This window comes from Equus asinus, chromosome 25 (genome assembly GCF_041296235.1).
Source record: "Equus asinus isolate D_3611 breed Donkey chromosome 25, EquAss-T2T_v2, whole genome shotgun sequence".
In the NCBI taxonomy this organism is placed as follows: domain Eukaryota; kingdom Metazoa; phylum Chordata; class Mammalia; order Perissodactyla; family Equidae; genus Equus; species Equus asinus.
Window position 1 is genome coordinate 23,819,721 of NC_091814.1, and position 13,672 is coordinate 23,833,392.

The 13,672-nt window shown below is 46.6% G+C and overlaps 2 protein-coding genes across 4 annotated transcripts in view; one reads left to right on the forward strand and one right to left on the reverse strand.

Moving 5' to 3' along the window:
- Window positions 1-587: 587 nt before the first annotated feature.
- MPZ (myelin protein zero) lies at window positions 588-5,627 on the reverse strand. The gene is made up of 6 exons (XM_014835527.2): window positions 5,471-5,627; window positions 3,014-3,180; window positions 2,548-2,761; window positions 2,170-2,305; window positions 1,948-2,008; window positions 588-1,821 (listed from the first exon to the last, which is right to left on the reverse strand). The coding sequence occupies exons 1-6, from the start codon at window positions 5,535-5,537 to the stop codon at window positions 1,720-1,722; spliced, it is 747 nt and encodes a 248-aa protein (XP_014691013.1). The 5' UTR covers window positions 5,538-5,627; the 3' UTR covers window positions 588-1,719.
- A 3,309-nt stretch (window positions 5,628-8,936) lies between these two features.
- Window positions 8,937-13,672, forward strand: part of SDHC (succinate dehydrogenase complex subunit C) — a 53,593-nt gene continuing 48,857 nt past the window's right edge. The window contains exons 1-2 of one of the 3 annotated variants that reach the window (XM_014835508.3): window positions 8,937-9,132; window positions 13,576-13,632. In XM_014835508.3, coding sequence (XP_014690994.1) covers window positions 9,113-9,132; window positions 13,576-13,632 — 77 coding nt within the window. In that variant the 5' untranslated portion in view covers window positions 8,937-9,112. The remainder of the gene's footprint in view (window positions 9,133-13,575; window positions 13,633-13,672) is intronic. The other 2 variants (XM_044757944.2, XR_011498203.1) reach the window with 2 other exon arrangements.

Genomic DNA, 13,672 nt, shown 5'->3' on the forward strand with positions numbered 1-13,672 from the left:
GTGAATGAGATTTGTGCTAGTTTGTAAAGTGTAATCCTTTAGGCAGATCTAGAAACATCTTCAAAGGACTGACCCTTAATATCTTAGTTGTAGATCAATTTATAATTTACAAAGGTTTCCATAAATAGGATCTCATTTGATTCTCACAAAAATCCTAGGAATTAAGCGGGCCAGGTATCATTATCTCAGCTGTTCACAAATGCAGAAACAGGCTTACCAAAGTCAAGTTAACTAGCCCTGGGACACAGCCAGTGAGTGGCTGAGATGTTTTAAGAATTCAGATCTTGGTGAAGAGACAGTCTATGTTTTAATCCATGTAAATGCAGAGCTTGACACAGTTTAGCACATAGTATAATCTCATTGGGTATTTATTGAATGTACGAATGTGTCTTGTGAGACTATTTCAGAGTTCTTTCCACTATACTACGTAAGACCAAACCAGAAAACCAAATTCTTAACAACTGAAACCAGCTGAGGAGGAGGTGGAGCGGGGAGCGAAGGGATGGGAGAAGGTGGGAGGTTGGGGATGGGGTCAGGAGCAGCCATTATTCCCAGGAGAATGAGGAAATTGGCGATGGAGGCAGCACTTCTGGAAATGTCAGTGTTTATTAAACATTTAAGGACATTTGGGGATTTGAGAAGAAATATACAGAATGTAGAAAAATCCTAAGAATCTCTTGTGGCTGGGAGTGCAGCCTCTTCCCTTTCCCCTATTTCCCATTTGTTTTTCCTACTTTCTGTTTGGTTGTTTAAAACCATTTCTTAAGGCTCATTTGCCCCCTCCTCAACCCCCTGACCTGTGAGGATCCTGTCTATCCCTCTCTCGCCTTCCCTGTGACCTTGAGGCCCAGAACAGTGCTCTAAAGTGGTAAGGGGCACCAATCCTGTAGGTGAGGTGTGAGGATCAGGGGTCCCTCAGCTTGGGCTGGCTCTCCATTAAGGATTTAATGAGGCGGGGGCGGGGGGTCTGCAAAAACCACACGACGTCATTGGTACTCAGTCATGGGGGGAGGGCAGAGCATGGGCACAGGTAAACAAACAAAAAAGAATGGATTAAAAAATAAAAAATAACCAACAACCTAAATAAACCCTGAAGGAGAGTCTGATCTGGGGGATCTGGGTGTTAGCTGGGAGGACAGTATGGAGCTGGGCCACCTGATACAGAGGAGGGAGGATCAGAGAGGGACAGAGGGACAGGCTAGGGGGTACAGGGGATGGGCATGTCAGGTGGCTTGGAGTTGAGGCACAGGGTATCAAGGTCCCTTTCTTCTCGGTGCCGGAGGCACAGGCACCAAACACACAGTCCTTGGGGCAGGTGAAGGGTAGCATCAGGCCCTGGGTTCCCAGAAAGCCAGGGGGTGAAGGTGAGGGAGAATATGAAGTGCCTAGGGAATGAATTTTGGAATGAAACTTACATCTCAAAGGGAGGTGAGGGCAGGGCGGGGCTGGGGAGCTAAGGAGGAAAGCACCTAGACGGAGGATAAGAGGAGCCTAGGTCCCTCTGCTCTGGCAGGGCCTTGGGGGTGATCACTTGTCGGAGTCCAGGCCTATCATGTTCTTGAGGGCGTTCTTGAGGCTGGTTCTGCTGGGGGACTTGACAGCAGGCCGAAGCTCCGAGCTCTGCTCATCCTTTCGTAGCTCCATCTCGATGACCACCACCTGAGAGCCTTTGGAGGGCTCCGCCCTTAACCCCCGATCCCCCGCCCGGCCCGCTAACCGCTATTTCTTATCCTTGCGAGACTCCCCCAGCCCTTTAGCCTTCTTTTCACTGGCAGCTTTGGTGCTTCTGCTGTGGTCCAGCATGGCATACAGCACTGGCGTCTGGGGGCAGGGGTGCATACATCAGTCATGGGTCCAGTGGGGCCTGACTGTTCCCATCCCACCCCTCACTGCTGCCTGCTCTTGGGGTTCTCCTCCCCAGCTTGCCCAGGCCCCGAGTCCGCTAACCTGCCGGCCGCGCTTCGACGTGTCCTTCCCAGGCTTGTGCAATTTCCCCTTTTCCATGGCACTGCAGGGAAAGTGGGTGCTGTGGGCTTGGCCCCGCCAGAGCCCCTCGCAGAGCAGACAGAGCTACCCCTTCCCTTTGGACCTCCCACCCATTGGAGTAGTCTCCGCCCAGATGGGGAAGAGTGGGTTTAGGGGGGCGGGGAGTCAGGCTCCCCCCCTTACCTGAGCCTCCTCTGCAGGGCCGCCTGCCTGCGTAGCCAGCAGTACCGAACCACGTAGAAAAGCAGCAGCACCAATAGCACCACCCCCAAGACACCCCCGATCACGGCTCCCAGCACCACCCCGTACCTAGTTGGCACTAGGAGGGGAGGGAAAAGAAGTGAGAGAATGAGCAGGGACATGCATCTTTGGTTACTAGCCCCACACCTACTCCCCGCCATTGGGGACGTAGGGCTCCCAGCCAAGGCTGCCTTGTGCCCACCCTCCCAGAGCCTGAAGGGCATTAGCCAGGACATTCTGCCTCTTCCTCTAGTCTCTCAGTCCTCCCTAATCCCCTCCCTGTATTGCCTCCCAGACCCCCTGTCCCGTCTCCTCTCACACCTTTTTCAAAGACATAGAGTGTGACCTGAGAGGTCTTGCCCACTATGTCTGGTGGGTTTTTGACGTCACAGGTGAAAGTGCCGTTGTCACTATAGTCCAGGTTGTGTATGACAATGGAGCCATCCTTCCATTGAGGGTCCCCTACCCACTGGATGCGCTCTTTGAAGGTCCCCACCTCGTCAATGTAGGGTTGTCCCTTGGCATAGTGGAAGATCTGTGAGGAACAAGGGGAAGCATGTAGGTCTAGCCTCAGGATGCAGGATTCTGGGCTGGAGAGGGTAGTGCTGGGGGAGGGGGACACCCTAGATAGGCCCTAGTCAGGGTGACAAAGATTGTCACTTACCTTGTCAAAGTTGGGGTTATGTCTCATAAAGGAGTTCCCCCTCCTTAGCCCAAGTTCTCTTTTCTGTTGTTCTTTGAAGCATAGTTTCTGTTATCCAATCCCAGGATTCCCCCCAGCACTCACCGAGATGGCATCGCGGCCCCCTTCAGGCTGGTAGCGCCAGGTGAAGGAGATGTCATCTGAGACCCACTCGCTGGACCAGAAGGAGCAGTGCAGGGTCACCCGGGAGCCCACAGCACCATAGACCTCCTTGTCTGTGTAAACCACAATGGCCTGGGCGGGGGAGAGCACTGCAAGCATAGAGGGGAATCAGATGCACAGGGCCCAAGAAGGGCTAGAGAGGAAGCGAGATCAACAGGAAGGCAAGGGCCGTGTCAGAAGCCAGAGCAACGACTGGGGCAGAAATGATAAATTCTGAGGCCCAAATCTCTCTGGACTAACTGAGCAGATGAGTGGAAATGCTGTGTCGGTTCAAGCTCTTTGGCATGTTCAGTGGAGGAAATGAAGTCAGCAGTAATAGAACTTTCCTGAGGACTTCCTGAAGTTGCATTCTGTCTCCAAGTCTCACTTTCCCTTTCGGTCAGAATATAACTCTTAAGTTATCTCTTAGATGCAGGCTTAAAAACTTTAAATTTATTACAAATCATACAGGTAATACATATCGTATTCTTCTTATAAACTATTCAAGCAATAGAGATAAAGCTAAAGTCTCTCTTGACGCTCCCTCAACCAGTTCCTTTCCTGTAGTCCCCTCCCAGATATAACCACTGTTATCAGTTTAATGTGTAACATTTTTCTATGTATCAAACTCAATAAACAAGATATACATGTACTTATATGAAATAGATGGTTTTGTTTTGTGGAGCTTTTTTTTTGTTACATACATTGCATTATATTCTACTTGGGTTTTTGTGTGTAATAGATGTATAAAAAAGAATTTATCTGGGAGAGCTTTCTATGTTGATTTGTAGAGATCAATCCTATTTTTAACAGCTGCATAGTATTTCACAGTACGGCAAATCAAATTTCTTACAAAAAAAAAAAGAAGATAACTGGAGAAGGTAAGTCTTCTTCCCTGGCCCTACTGTCCTCATTGCTGAATCCCTGGTTGGCCTCCAGCTTGCTCTTAACTAGGGGGTCAGGGAGGGAAGGAAAACTGGGTGCAGAGGAAGACCCCCCAAGTCCAGAGCTTACATGGCTCTGCACGTGAGCCTCTGTGGTTTGACCCTCCTCACCCTCCTCTGGGCCATTCTGGCCCAGTGCCGCTCCCAAGATTCACCCACACAGGAAGGCCATTCCAGAGAGATTATGTGTGTGGGCTGGCCCGGGTGGGGGCAACTGTAGCCCCTTTTGTTCCACGGGAGGCGGAGGAAGCAACCAAACAAACAGAGAACCATTGTCTAACCAACGTTGGGTGTTCATGCCACCCTCATCCCCCGACCCCCTGCTCCATAGTCCCAAATCTCCCACCTCAGCATGAATATCAGTGACTTGCCGCCTCCTGGGACTTCAGCCTTAGAGCCTTCTTGGGAATTCCAAATGTAACAAGGAAGGTTATTAATTGGGTCTAACTTCTATTCCTCCTGTTCTAATATCAGCCACTGCCCTTCAGCTCCACTTAATGGTTCTAAGAGTGGGACAGGTGCTGGGACAGAACTCTCTCTCTTATACTCCATGATTCCCATCTCCATATACTCCATTCCTTCTCTCCCCATGCCCTTTTCCAACTCCCTATCCTTAACATTTTCTCAGGGTATCCCGGAATAGTCCAGTACAGCCCAGAAGAATCTAGGTTCTGGGTTTAGGACTCAAGGAGCTGACAGAAGAGAACCTTGGACATTCTGACCAGTCCCCAACCCCCATTTGCCTACTGTTCACCCATTGCACTAGGCTTCGGGGCAGCTGGGAGAATGGAAGGATCCATTCAAATAACCCTGCTTTGATCTCCTCTTGCTCACCCAACATCTGCCATGGAACAAGGAAGAGGCTAGCCAACTTATGAAGGAAAAAACCTTCAGGCGGGCAAGATCCTAGAATCTCATAGAACCTCCCTTCTACTCTTTCACCCACATAATAGACAATGGATCCATACAGAGAAACTGAGGCACCAAGAGTCAAAGGATCTGAGGAGTTGGAACCACAAACCTTGGGCTCCTTCCTTAGATCACATTCCCTGACTTTTCTCTTCAGGGAAGCTAAGGTTAGGTACTCCCTGCCTTACAAGGGGATGAGTAGGGACCAGAACCGAGGTGTCTGATCCTGTTCCTTACCGCACTGTAACACTGCTTCCTACCAGGCCTTTAGTATGGCTCTGGGGGCATGTCACTGGTTACCAACCTGAGCCCAGTCAGGTCCACCCCAGGGAAGCTCTCTACATTCGCTTTCACCTTCTCCCTTCACAGAATACCTCTACTGCTTCCTGCCAAACTATACATTCTTTTTCCTCTAAATATAATATCACCTTCCTGTTCCTGCTCACTCTTTCTTTGATTGCAGTGGGGAGTGCAGAGAAGGCAGTGGGAAGGTTGCTGATAGACAACCTGAGCCCCAGGGCCCCCAGACTGGGGTTGCTCCACTTACCCAAAGAGGAGAAGAGCAGCGCAGCCAGGATAGGACTGGGGCTAGACGAGGGAGCCCCAGGAGCCATAGCTGGGGCAGGGGCTAGGGCTCGGAGCGTCTGCGGGGTTGGGAGAGTGGGGGACAAGGGACTGAGCGGGGGGTTTCTGGAACTCGCTTAAAATCCCCCAGGGCGCCAGTATGAGGGGGCTGTCCTGAGCCAGTAACCAATTGCAGCCTGGCATGTGCAGTTGAGAGGTGGTGGGGAATGGGGCAGAGTGCAGGGAGCAGAAGGGGCATTGTGTCCTCTGGGTGGAGGGGTGGGGGGGGGGACACATACCACCCCACACACAAAGGGCCTTGTGTCTGCTGGCCTCCCCCTGCCCTAGGCTGGAATGCTGGTGGGGGGGGGGGGGTGTGAAGGAAAGGGACAGAAAAAGGGACACAAACACTCTTCTCTGAGGGATAAATGGGCAGGGGAACCTGAATCCTAAGGCTATGAAAAGGGATTCCTCCCTAGGCTCCTTGCCTGAGAGTGGCTTCCCCAGAGCCCTAGGAGCTAGAGGCAGGTTTCCCTCGGGGAATTTTGAAGCCAGAATATCCCTTGTTATCTTGATTACCCTGGGCTGCATTACAGGCTTCTTGAGATAACCAGGTCCTTGGGAGTCTTTTTTTTTTTTCCCCACTTCCCTGCATCCTGGGTGATTCTTCCCAGATAGAAGCTTTCTCCATGGAACCATATCCAGGAAAGAATCCCCTGACCTTCCCCTCTTTGTCAGGAAGTCTTTCAAGGCGTCATGCTGCAGTTTAAGCCCATTTCAATTTAGAGCAAGACAACAAAATTGTATCCAGTGCCAGCTACCTGTAAAGTATGGGTATGATGATAATAGAAAAAGGAATAAAAATTAAGACCCTCCTTCAAGGAGTTCAAAATCTAGTTTGGGGAGGCAGAGTGGGGAGGATCAGAGGACAAACCCACGAATAACCAAATACAATAAACCATGGTGCTTGCTCTAGTGGAGGGATGAACAGAGTGCTAGGAGTGCAAAGGAGGGCACATAGAGCCGCAACATGAGAAGACTGAGTAAGTTATGCAACAGAGATTAAAAACAAAAATAAATTTCATTTAATGAATGAAGTTCAGAGGAAGGGGGAGTCACGACCAGAAGGCAATATTAGATGTGGACCAACCCTGAAGGATGCGTGCCATTTGGAAAGGAGAAATGAGTAGTGAGGGTATCTAGGCAGATAGAACAGTGAAAGCAAAGACAAAGAGATAAGAAAATGTGTGTGTGTGTGTTCAGGTGTGCGTGTAGGGTAGGGTTGTGAAGTATTGGGCGTATTCAAGGCAGATCTGGTACCCTCCACTTTGACTTTATTTGGGTGAACTTAGAGGGGCATCACAGGAAACCAGTCTGTACAGGAAAGTTGAAATCAGTTTGTGGAGGACCTTAAACAACAGACTAAGGCAGGCGCATCATAAGAATTTCCTGAAGGTTTTGGGGGGGGTGTTGGGGTTAGGGATGGGAGTGTCTAGATGGCCAGAGCTGAGTTTTAAGACAAATCTAGCAGAAAAATAGTTCAGACCAGAGTTCTCCTGATTGTTGCCTCCTTTGTTTCCCTCCTTAGGATCATCTGAAATGATTTAGCTTTTCACCGAACCTCTCATACTCTCATCTGAGATGTTTTCCCTTCTCTCTTCCCCTTCCTTTCTCTCACCTCAGGCCTTCGCTAGACCCTGCTTCTCCCTCCTGCTTATTTTTAAGATAGTCCCTGGTGATAAGGGGTTTGACTTAATGTTTGGTTTGAATTTCAAAGTGATTCATTTCCATCAATTATGGCTCTGGAGGTTAATTAAGGAGAGAAGTCACTGTTTTTCCTGCTATCGGATCACTGCAGTCTCACCTGTAAAGCCACAGGTTCCCTGTATCTTCCTGGCATCTCCTTAGACTATAGTCTTAGTTTGGTGATTAGTATTGGATTTGGGTTGTGCAGCTCTAAATATGGGGCTTGATCATAAACTCCACAGGCAAAATCATCATCATCAATAAATGTTTATGGGATATTGTAGTCACATTCCTCTCTAACCCCACCTCCCTAACTCTAAGCAATCACTTTCTCCTTCTGTCCACTCACACCTTTTACCTATACCTCTTTCAGGGGGTTGCTAATTTCTTTACTGATTTCTTTATTTACTGATTCTGCTAAAGCTATAAGCTTCTTGAGGACAGTATACATGTTTGTATCTTTGAATTCCCTAAAGCACTTTCACAGACTCTGGCAAAAAGTCAATACATATATGTTAAATGAAATTATTTAAAGAGCTAAGTGAAAGAGGCATTTATTGGATTTGTTAATCTGAAGATCCAGAGGATCAAAGTAGGATCAATGACTAGTTCAATAGCAGAAAACTGCATTTTAATGTAACAACTTTCTAAGGATTAAGCTGTTCACTAAATGAAACTTGATTTTTGAGGTACCCATTACAGCAGAGTCTTGAAGGTCAGCTGTCAGCGATGTTGCAGAGGAGATCCTTGCAGTGGGTAGAAAACTAGGTTGGAGAGCCTCTAACGTCCCTTCCAATCCTAAGTCCATGAAAGTGGCTTTCTTTGTCAAGCATTATACAAACGTAAAACAGTAGTTTCATTTGATACAGAAATAAGTGAATTTGTGCTATTTAAATCCTGAAGGGAAAAGTGCAGGAGTGCTAAATATAAAATAAGATCTGAATATTAATGTAATGAACGTGTCTCATTGTAGAACAGGAGTTGCTCTGGGCTGTCTCCTTCACTCCTCCCCACCCTACCTGCCCAAAAGATACTCAAGAACGTTTGTACTCTTCTGTTCCTTTCTCGCTCGTTTTTTACCTTAAGTCTTAAGTGCTCTGGAAGTGATTGCTGTGCTTGGGTTCCTCAAAACTGTTTCTATATATCTATATATAAATCAAAGCGAGTTCTCTCCCACTCCCACCCCAGGTTCTTTTGGCCGTGGGTGTCACCCACATAGCCCTGAAAGAAGGGACAAGGGAGCGTTGTCTTTGGTTAGTGGGCGTCTAGCTCATGCGGCAGTTCAAGCTCAGGAATTGTGGGGCATGAAGCAAATAGAGGCGGTTAGAAGAGGCTCCCTGTTCTTGGCAATGGTGCTCTGCGACGTTCTCCCCCCCACGGCCCAGTCTCACACTCCCCAACTTCGCTCTCAATTTGTGCATGTTTGTTATGATGAAGCTTCACAATAGAATGAGAGGGAGCCTACAGTATCTTTATCCCTGGGTGTCTCAGCCGGCCTACCAAGACGTTTTTAGTTCCACCAGAGAGGGAGAGGGAGTGAAATGAGACTGACAGGTGCTCAGGGAAGAATCTGAGCAAGCCCTCTGTTGAGTGGTGCAAAACATAATGAATATTTACGCAGGTGACTGCGGAGTTGGACCCAGCGGCATTTCTGCCGAAACCCTGGCAAATTCTAGTAGAAGTCAGCTGAGGAGGGGCGGGGGCGGAGACCAAAGGACAAAAGAAAGTCAGCAAACAGTCTGAACAGGGCTGAGCCAGAGAGGCTGCTGATCTTTTTAGGAGCCCCGTGCTGTCACGTAACAGAGGCCGCGCGCCCGCCGCCACCGCCCAGAGGAGGCGGGGCCGTTTGGCGTCATTTCCGTCCAGGCCGGAACCCAAGATGGCTGCGCTGTTGTTGAGGTGACTTTAGTGTCGGGCTGGGAGTCGGTGCCCGCGGCCCTCGGGAGACCTGCGCTGGCCCCTCACCTCTTGCTGACAGCTGTTTACCCTGCGTCTGGGCAGGGAAAGGGCTCCTGGGTGTGGGGGCCTCGCGTCCCGGAATCCTAACGACCCCTCCCCTCCCCCAGCCGCTCCGCTTTCTCCGTGGGGCCTCGGCGTCACCGGCCCGTTATCTTTTCCTTCCTCCCTGCGAAGGGGTCGCGCGGCTCTCGCCCCTTCTGCTTCCCCACCTCTCGTAATTCTGCCCCAGGGTGCTGTCGAGGCGGCACTCGGAGCCAAGCTCCGAGGAAATAAGTAGCTCTTAACTCGGAGGTCCACGGGTCATAGGTCCTACAATTTCGAAATCTTATTTAGGGATCGGGCCTCGGGAAGAGAGATTTTGGTGAACTTTGCCTTTGTCTCTAACTCCTGCAAACACTAGCTGCTGGCAATGAATGGGCATTGTCCGAGTTCCTGTCGGGCCTCTGGCCCCTACCGGGACACCTGCGGGGCTGGCGATTAGCAATAGCGCCCATAGTGGTCGCTGTGCTGCCCCAAAGCAGCCCAGGATACTCACTTTTAGTTTATCCGTTTAGCTGGGGGGAGTGGATGTCCCAGTTTTCCTGTACAATGTCAGTTCACTATCCGGAGAAATACCCTAGGTTTTCTAAGATTCTCAGCTCTCTACTGTCTAGGCCTCAATCTCCACTCAGAGCCTTTCTAGCCATAGCGACTTTAGTGACTTTAGACACTCCTGGTACGAATCCCAGCAAAGTTTCGTGCCAGCGCTATTTTTGGAAACTGTTTGTTTTGGAAAGTTAGCTTTAATGCTGTTGAGATTTAATTCCTGATTTCCCCAAATGTCTTCTCATTTCCCTTTCCACTTCAGTCACCCAGTATAAAAATAGAGGGACTTTTAGTTTTTTTCGGTGACGAAATGTTTTCTCTTGGGGTTGAGATCAGGAATGGGTTATCTTAATCCTTCATTTTTCTCCCTGCCTCTCCTTTCCAAATGTATCTTTTTTTTCTAAGGTGTGCCAGGGCTAGTCTTGCCAGAACTGCCTCCTTTATTCCAGGTAGTTTGACCATATTGAATGATTTGAATTCTTTGGTATAGCGTATTTTGTTAGATGTCAGGGGCTTTTGTTGTAATTAACATTTAGCGTGAAATGATCATATTGGTTTTAAAAGGTTCTAGGAGTTTAAGGGTTAGTGTTTAGAAGCTGAGGATCATTATACTTGTTTAGTATGTCCAGACAGTATCATGTTGAGTGTGTAGGACTGTCACCACTAGGATTCAATGCCAAGAAATAGACTTCTTTTTCATTAGTGGCAATCTGAGGCTCTTATGGGAACGGCACCTCTCTCTTCATGTCTCACAAGGGGTTTTTTTTAGGAGAAACAGAAAATTAAAAACATTTTTTTCCTGGTTGAAATTCTGGATCTAATTCCATTTCACTAGGGGGATTTGGGACTGTTTATAATGTGCTGATTTAACCTCAAGGGAAAATACCTTCTAAGAAGTTCTAGGAGCTGGTTTCTAGTTCTACTAGTGTCACTAATTCCATTTATTTTGGGCAAGGTCATTTATTATGACCTATTATACATCTATTTTAGTGTTGCTGTTACCCCAGGCGTTTATGAAACTTTTTGGCATACCATTAGATCAAGTTTAGAGGTCTTGTAAGAGAAACTCGTTATGTTATAGTCACATCTTGTTTTGGACCAAAAATAGTTTTATTCAATTTGATGAATATTTTTATCATCACTGAGGGTTTTGAAAAGAATATCATGTGAATTCTAAAGACCTTGAGGAGACCAATGAAATATTAATAGTATCCTAGGTACATGTAGTATACTGGAGTTTGGGGAATGCTGTCCTGTACATTTTCTCATGTAATCCTCCCCACAACAATAAGGTAGGTATGATCAATCCTATTTTATAAAAGCTGAAGTTTGAGCCAGCCCTGATAGTCTTGTGGTTAAAGTTTGGTGCTCTCACCACTTTGGCAGCCTGGTTGGGTTCCGGTCACGGAACCACACCACTTGTCTGTTAGTAGCCGTGCTGTGGCAGTGGCTCACATAGAAGGACTAGAAGGACTTAGATCTAGAATGTACAACTATGTACTGGGGCTTTGGGGAGGAAAAAAAAACAAGCTGAAGTTCAGTGCCTCACTAAAGTTGTACCAACTTATGCAGATCTACAACCCTGTTTTGGGTTTTTTTACTTTGTCCAGTGTTCTTTTTACATTACTCTTGTCCCAATCCAGAGAAGAATTTCAAAAGTGATCTGAGCAGTGGTGACATTTTTGGGAACACATAATACATCAGAAGGGAAAACCAACTAGAAATTAGAAGTTCTGACTTGTTAACTAAAAAAAACAAAGTATTATTACTTTTTAGCTATAACATATAAAGTGCTATTCCTGGGTAGAAAAAGAAAAATCTCCTCAGAGTTCCTGGTTTCACATGAAAGACAAGGATAGTTATCTACTTTTGTCATATTTCACATAAGGTTATGGACTTTGTGTGGCTAGTTTCTGTTAGGGCCTTGTGCAGAGTTTACTTTGGTATTTGTCTGGGGAACAATGGCACTAGACAGAGAGAGCGCTGTAGATTCCAACCCACATCTGCAAACTCTTGCTGGGCAGCTGAGTGACTGGACCTAGCCTAGTGTGAGGAATGCATGCCCTGCAACTTGAGAGTCACAATTACTTCAATTGATTTAAAGAGATTTGTTCCCACTTCTTTCTTTCTGGGAGCTTTGGGTACACAATGTCTGTATTCACCTCCTGCGTCTGAAACTGGAAAGAGGGAAGAGCTGAAGGAAGTGTTGGTTGGATTATTTTTCCTACAAATAGTGGGTCCTTCTGGAGTCCTAGTGGAAAGCATAAGGTTCTTGAAGTGTTTATGCATCTAATATCAATGGTGTGAGGGACATTATGAGCTTTTTTAGAAGATCGTTGGATCTTAATCAGATCTTATATCACCACAGTGCCTTCACATAGTGGATACACAATAAACTTTTGTAGAGTCAATATATTTCTAATTTTAGTCCCAGAGCTTCACTCTAATAACTTTGTTAAATACTTTTGGAAAGATTTGATATAATAATGTGAGTAAAGGGGTGTAGTAGTCGTGTGTTTTTCATAATGCCCGGTAAACTCTGCATCAGTTAAATTCTCTTTAGATAGGATGTCTGGGCACGTCAGTTTTAGACTTGAGAAGCAGTTCTGGAACTGATATATACATGTGAAAAATAGTAACTTTTTAGGAGAAAACTTGCGTATCTTCTTCAAGTAACTTTTCATATGGGTGGTAAAGAAATCTTTGCATTCCCATATTTTTTGCACTATTATATGAGAGACTTTTTGACCTGAAATTCATCCATGTTGTCTGGAACTTAGGTCCTGAAATGATAGCTTAATATTTAGTACCCTCCTTCCTCAAATTCCTTGTTCTTCAACCTTTTTAATTCATCCATTTGCAGTAGGTGTCTGCTATAGCTAAGCTGTATACTTGGTGTTGTCAGTAGCTTATTCTGATGGCTTTTTTTTTTCTAACCCTTGTCTTAACCATCATCTCCTTTAAGAGCTAGCTTAAAAAAATCACTTTCTGGGGGCCAGCCCTATGGCTTCGTGGTTAAGTTCACATGCTCTGCTTCAGTGGCCCAGGGTTCACAGGCTTGGATCTCTGGCACAGACCTAGCTCTGCTCATCAAGCCATGCTGTGGCAGCATCCCACGTAAAATGGAGGAAGATTGGCAACATCCCACATAAAATAGAGGAAGATTGGTGCAGATGTTAGCGCAGTGACAATCTTCCTTAAGTAAAAAAAAGAGGAAGATTGGCAACAGATGTTAGCTCAGTGACAATCTTCCTCACCAAAAAATAAATGAAAAAAAAAATCACTTTTATATTTCTTTGTTGAACATTACCAACTCTGATTATTCTTAAAGATTTTATTTTTCCTTTTTCTCCCCAAAGCCCCCCGGTACATAGTTGTATATTCTTCGTTGTGGGTCCTTCCAGTTGTGGCATATGGGACGCCGCCTCAGCGTGGCCTGATGAGCAATGCCATGTCCGCGCCCAGGACTCGAACCAACGAAACACTGGGCCGCCTGCAGCGGAGGGAGCAAACTTAACCACTCGGCCACGGGGCCAGCCCCTGATTATTCTTTTACCTTGTGTTATTTGTGCTCAGTTAAATCTTTATTTTGCATTTGTAAGTAGTATTTCTGATTATTCTCAAGTTATTTAAAGTTGTAGCTTTCCAACTAGAAAATAATCTCAAGGACACTGATACTGTCATTGTTTTCATCTTATTCTTAATTTATCCCTCTACCCCTAAGTATAAAAATAGAGAAGCTGATAGACTGAAGTTGGTCTCTAAATGTCTATTGACCCTGATTCTCTTATTTTGCAGACATGTTGGCCGTCATTGCCTCCGTGCCCACCTTAGTCCTCAGCTCTGTATCAGAAAGTAAGTTTCTAAATCTGTGATTATTATTACTTAACTTTTT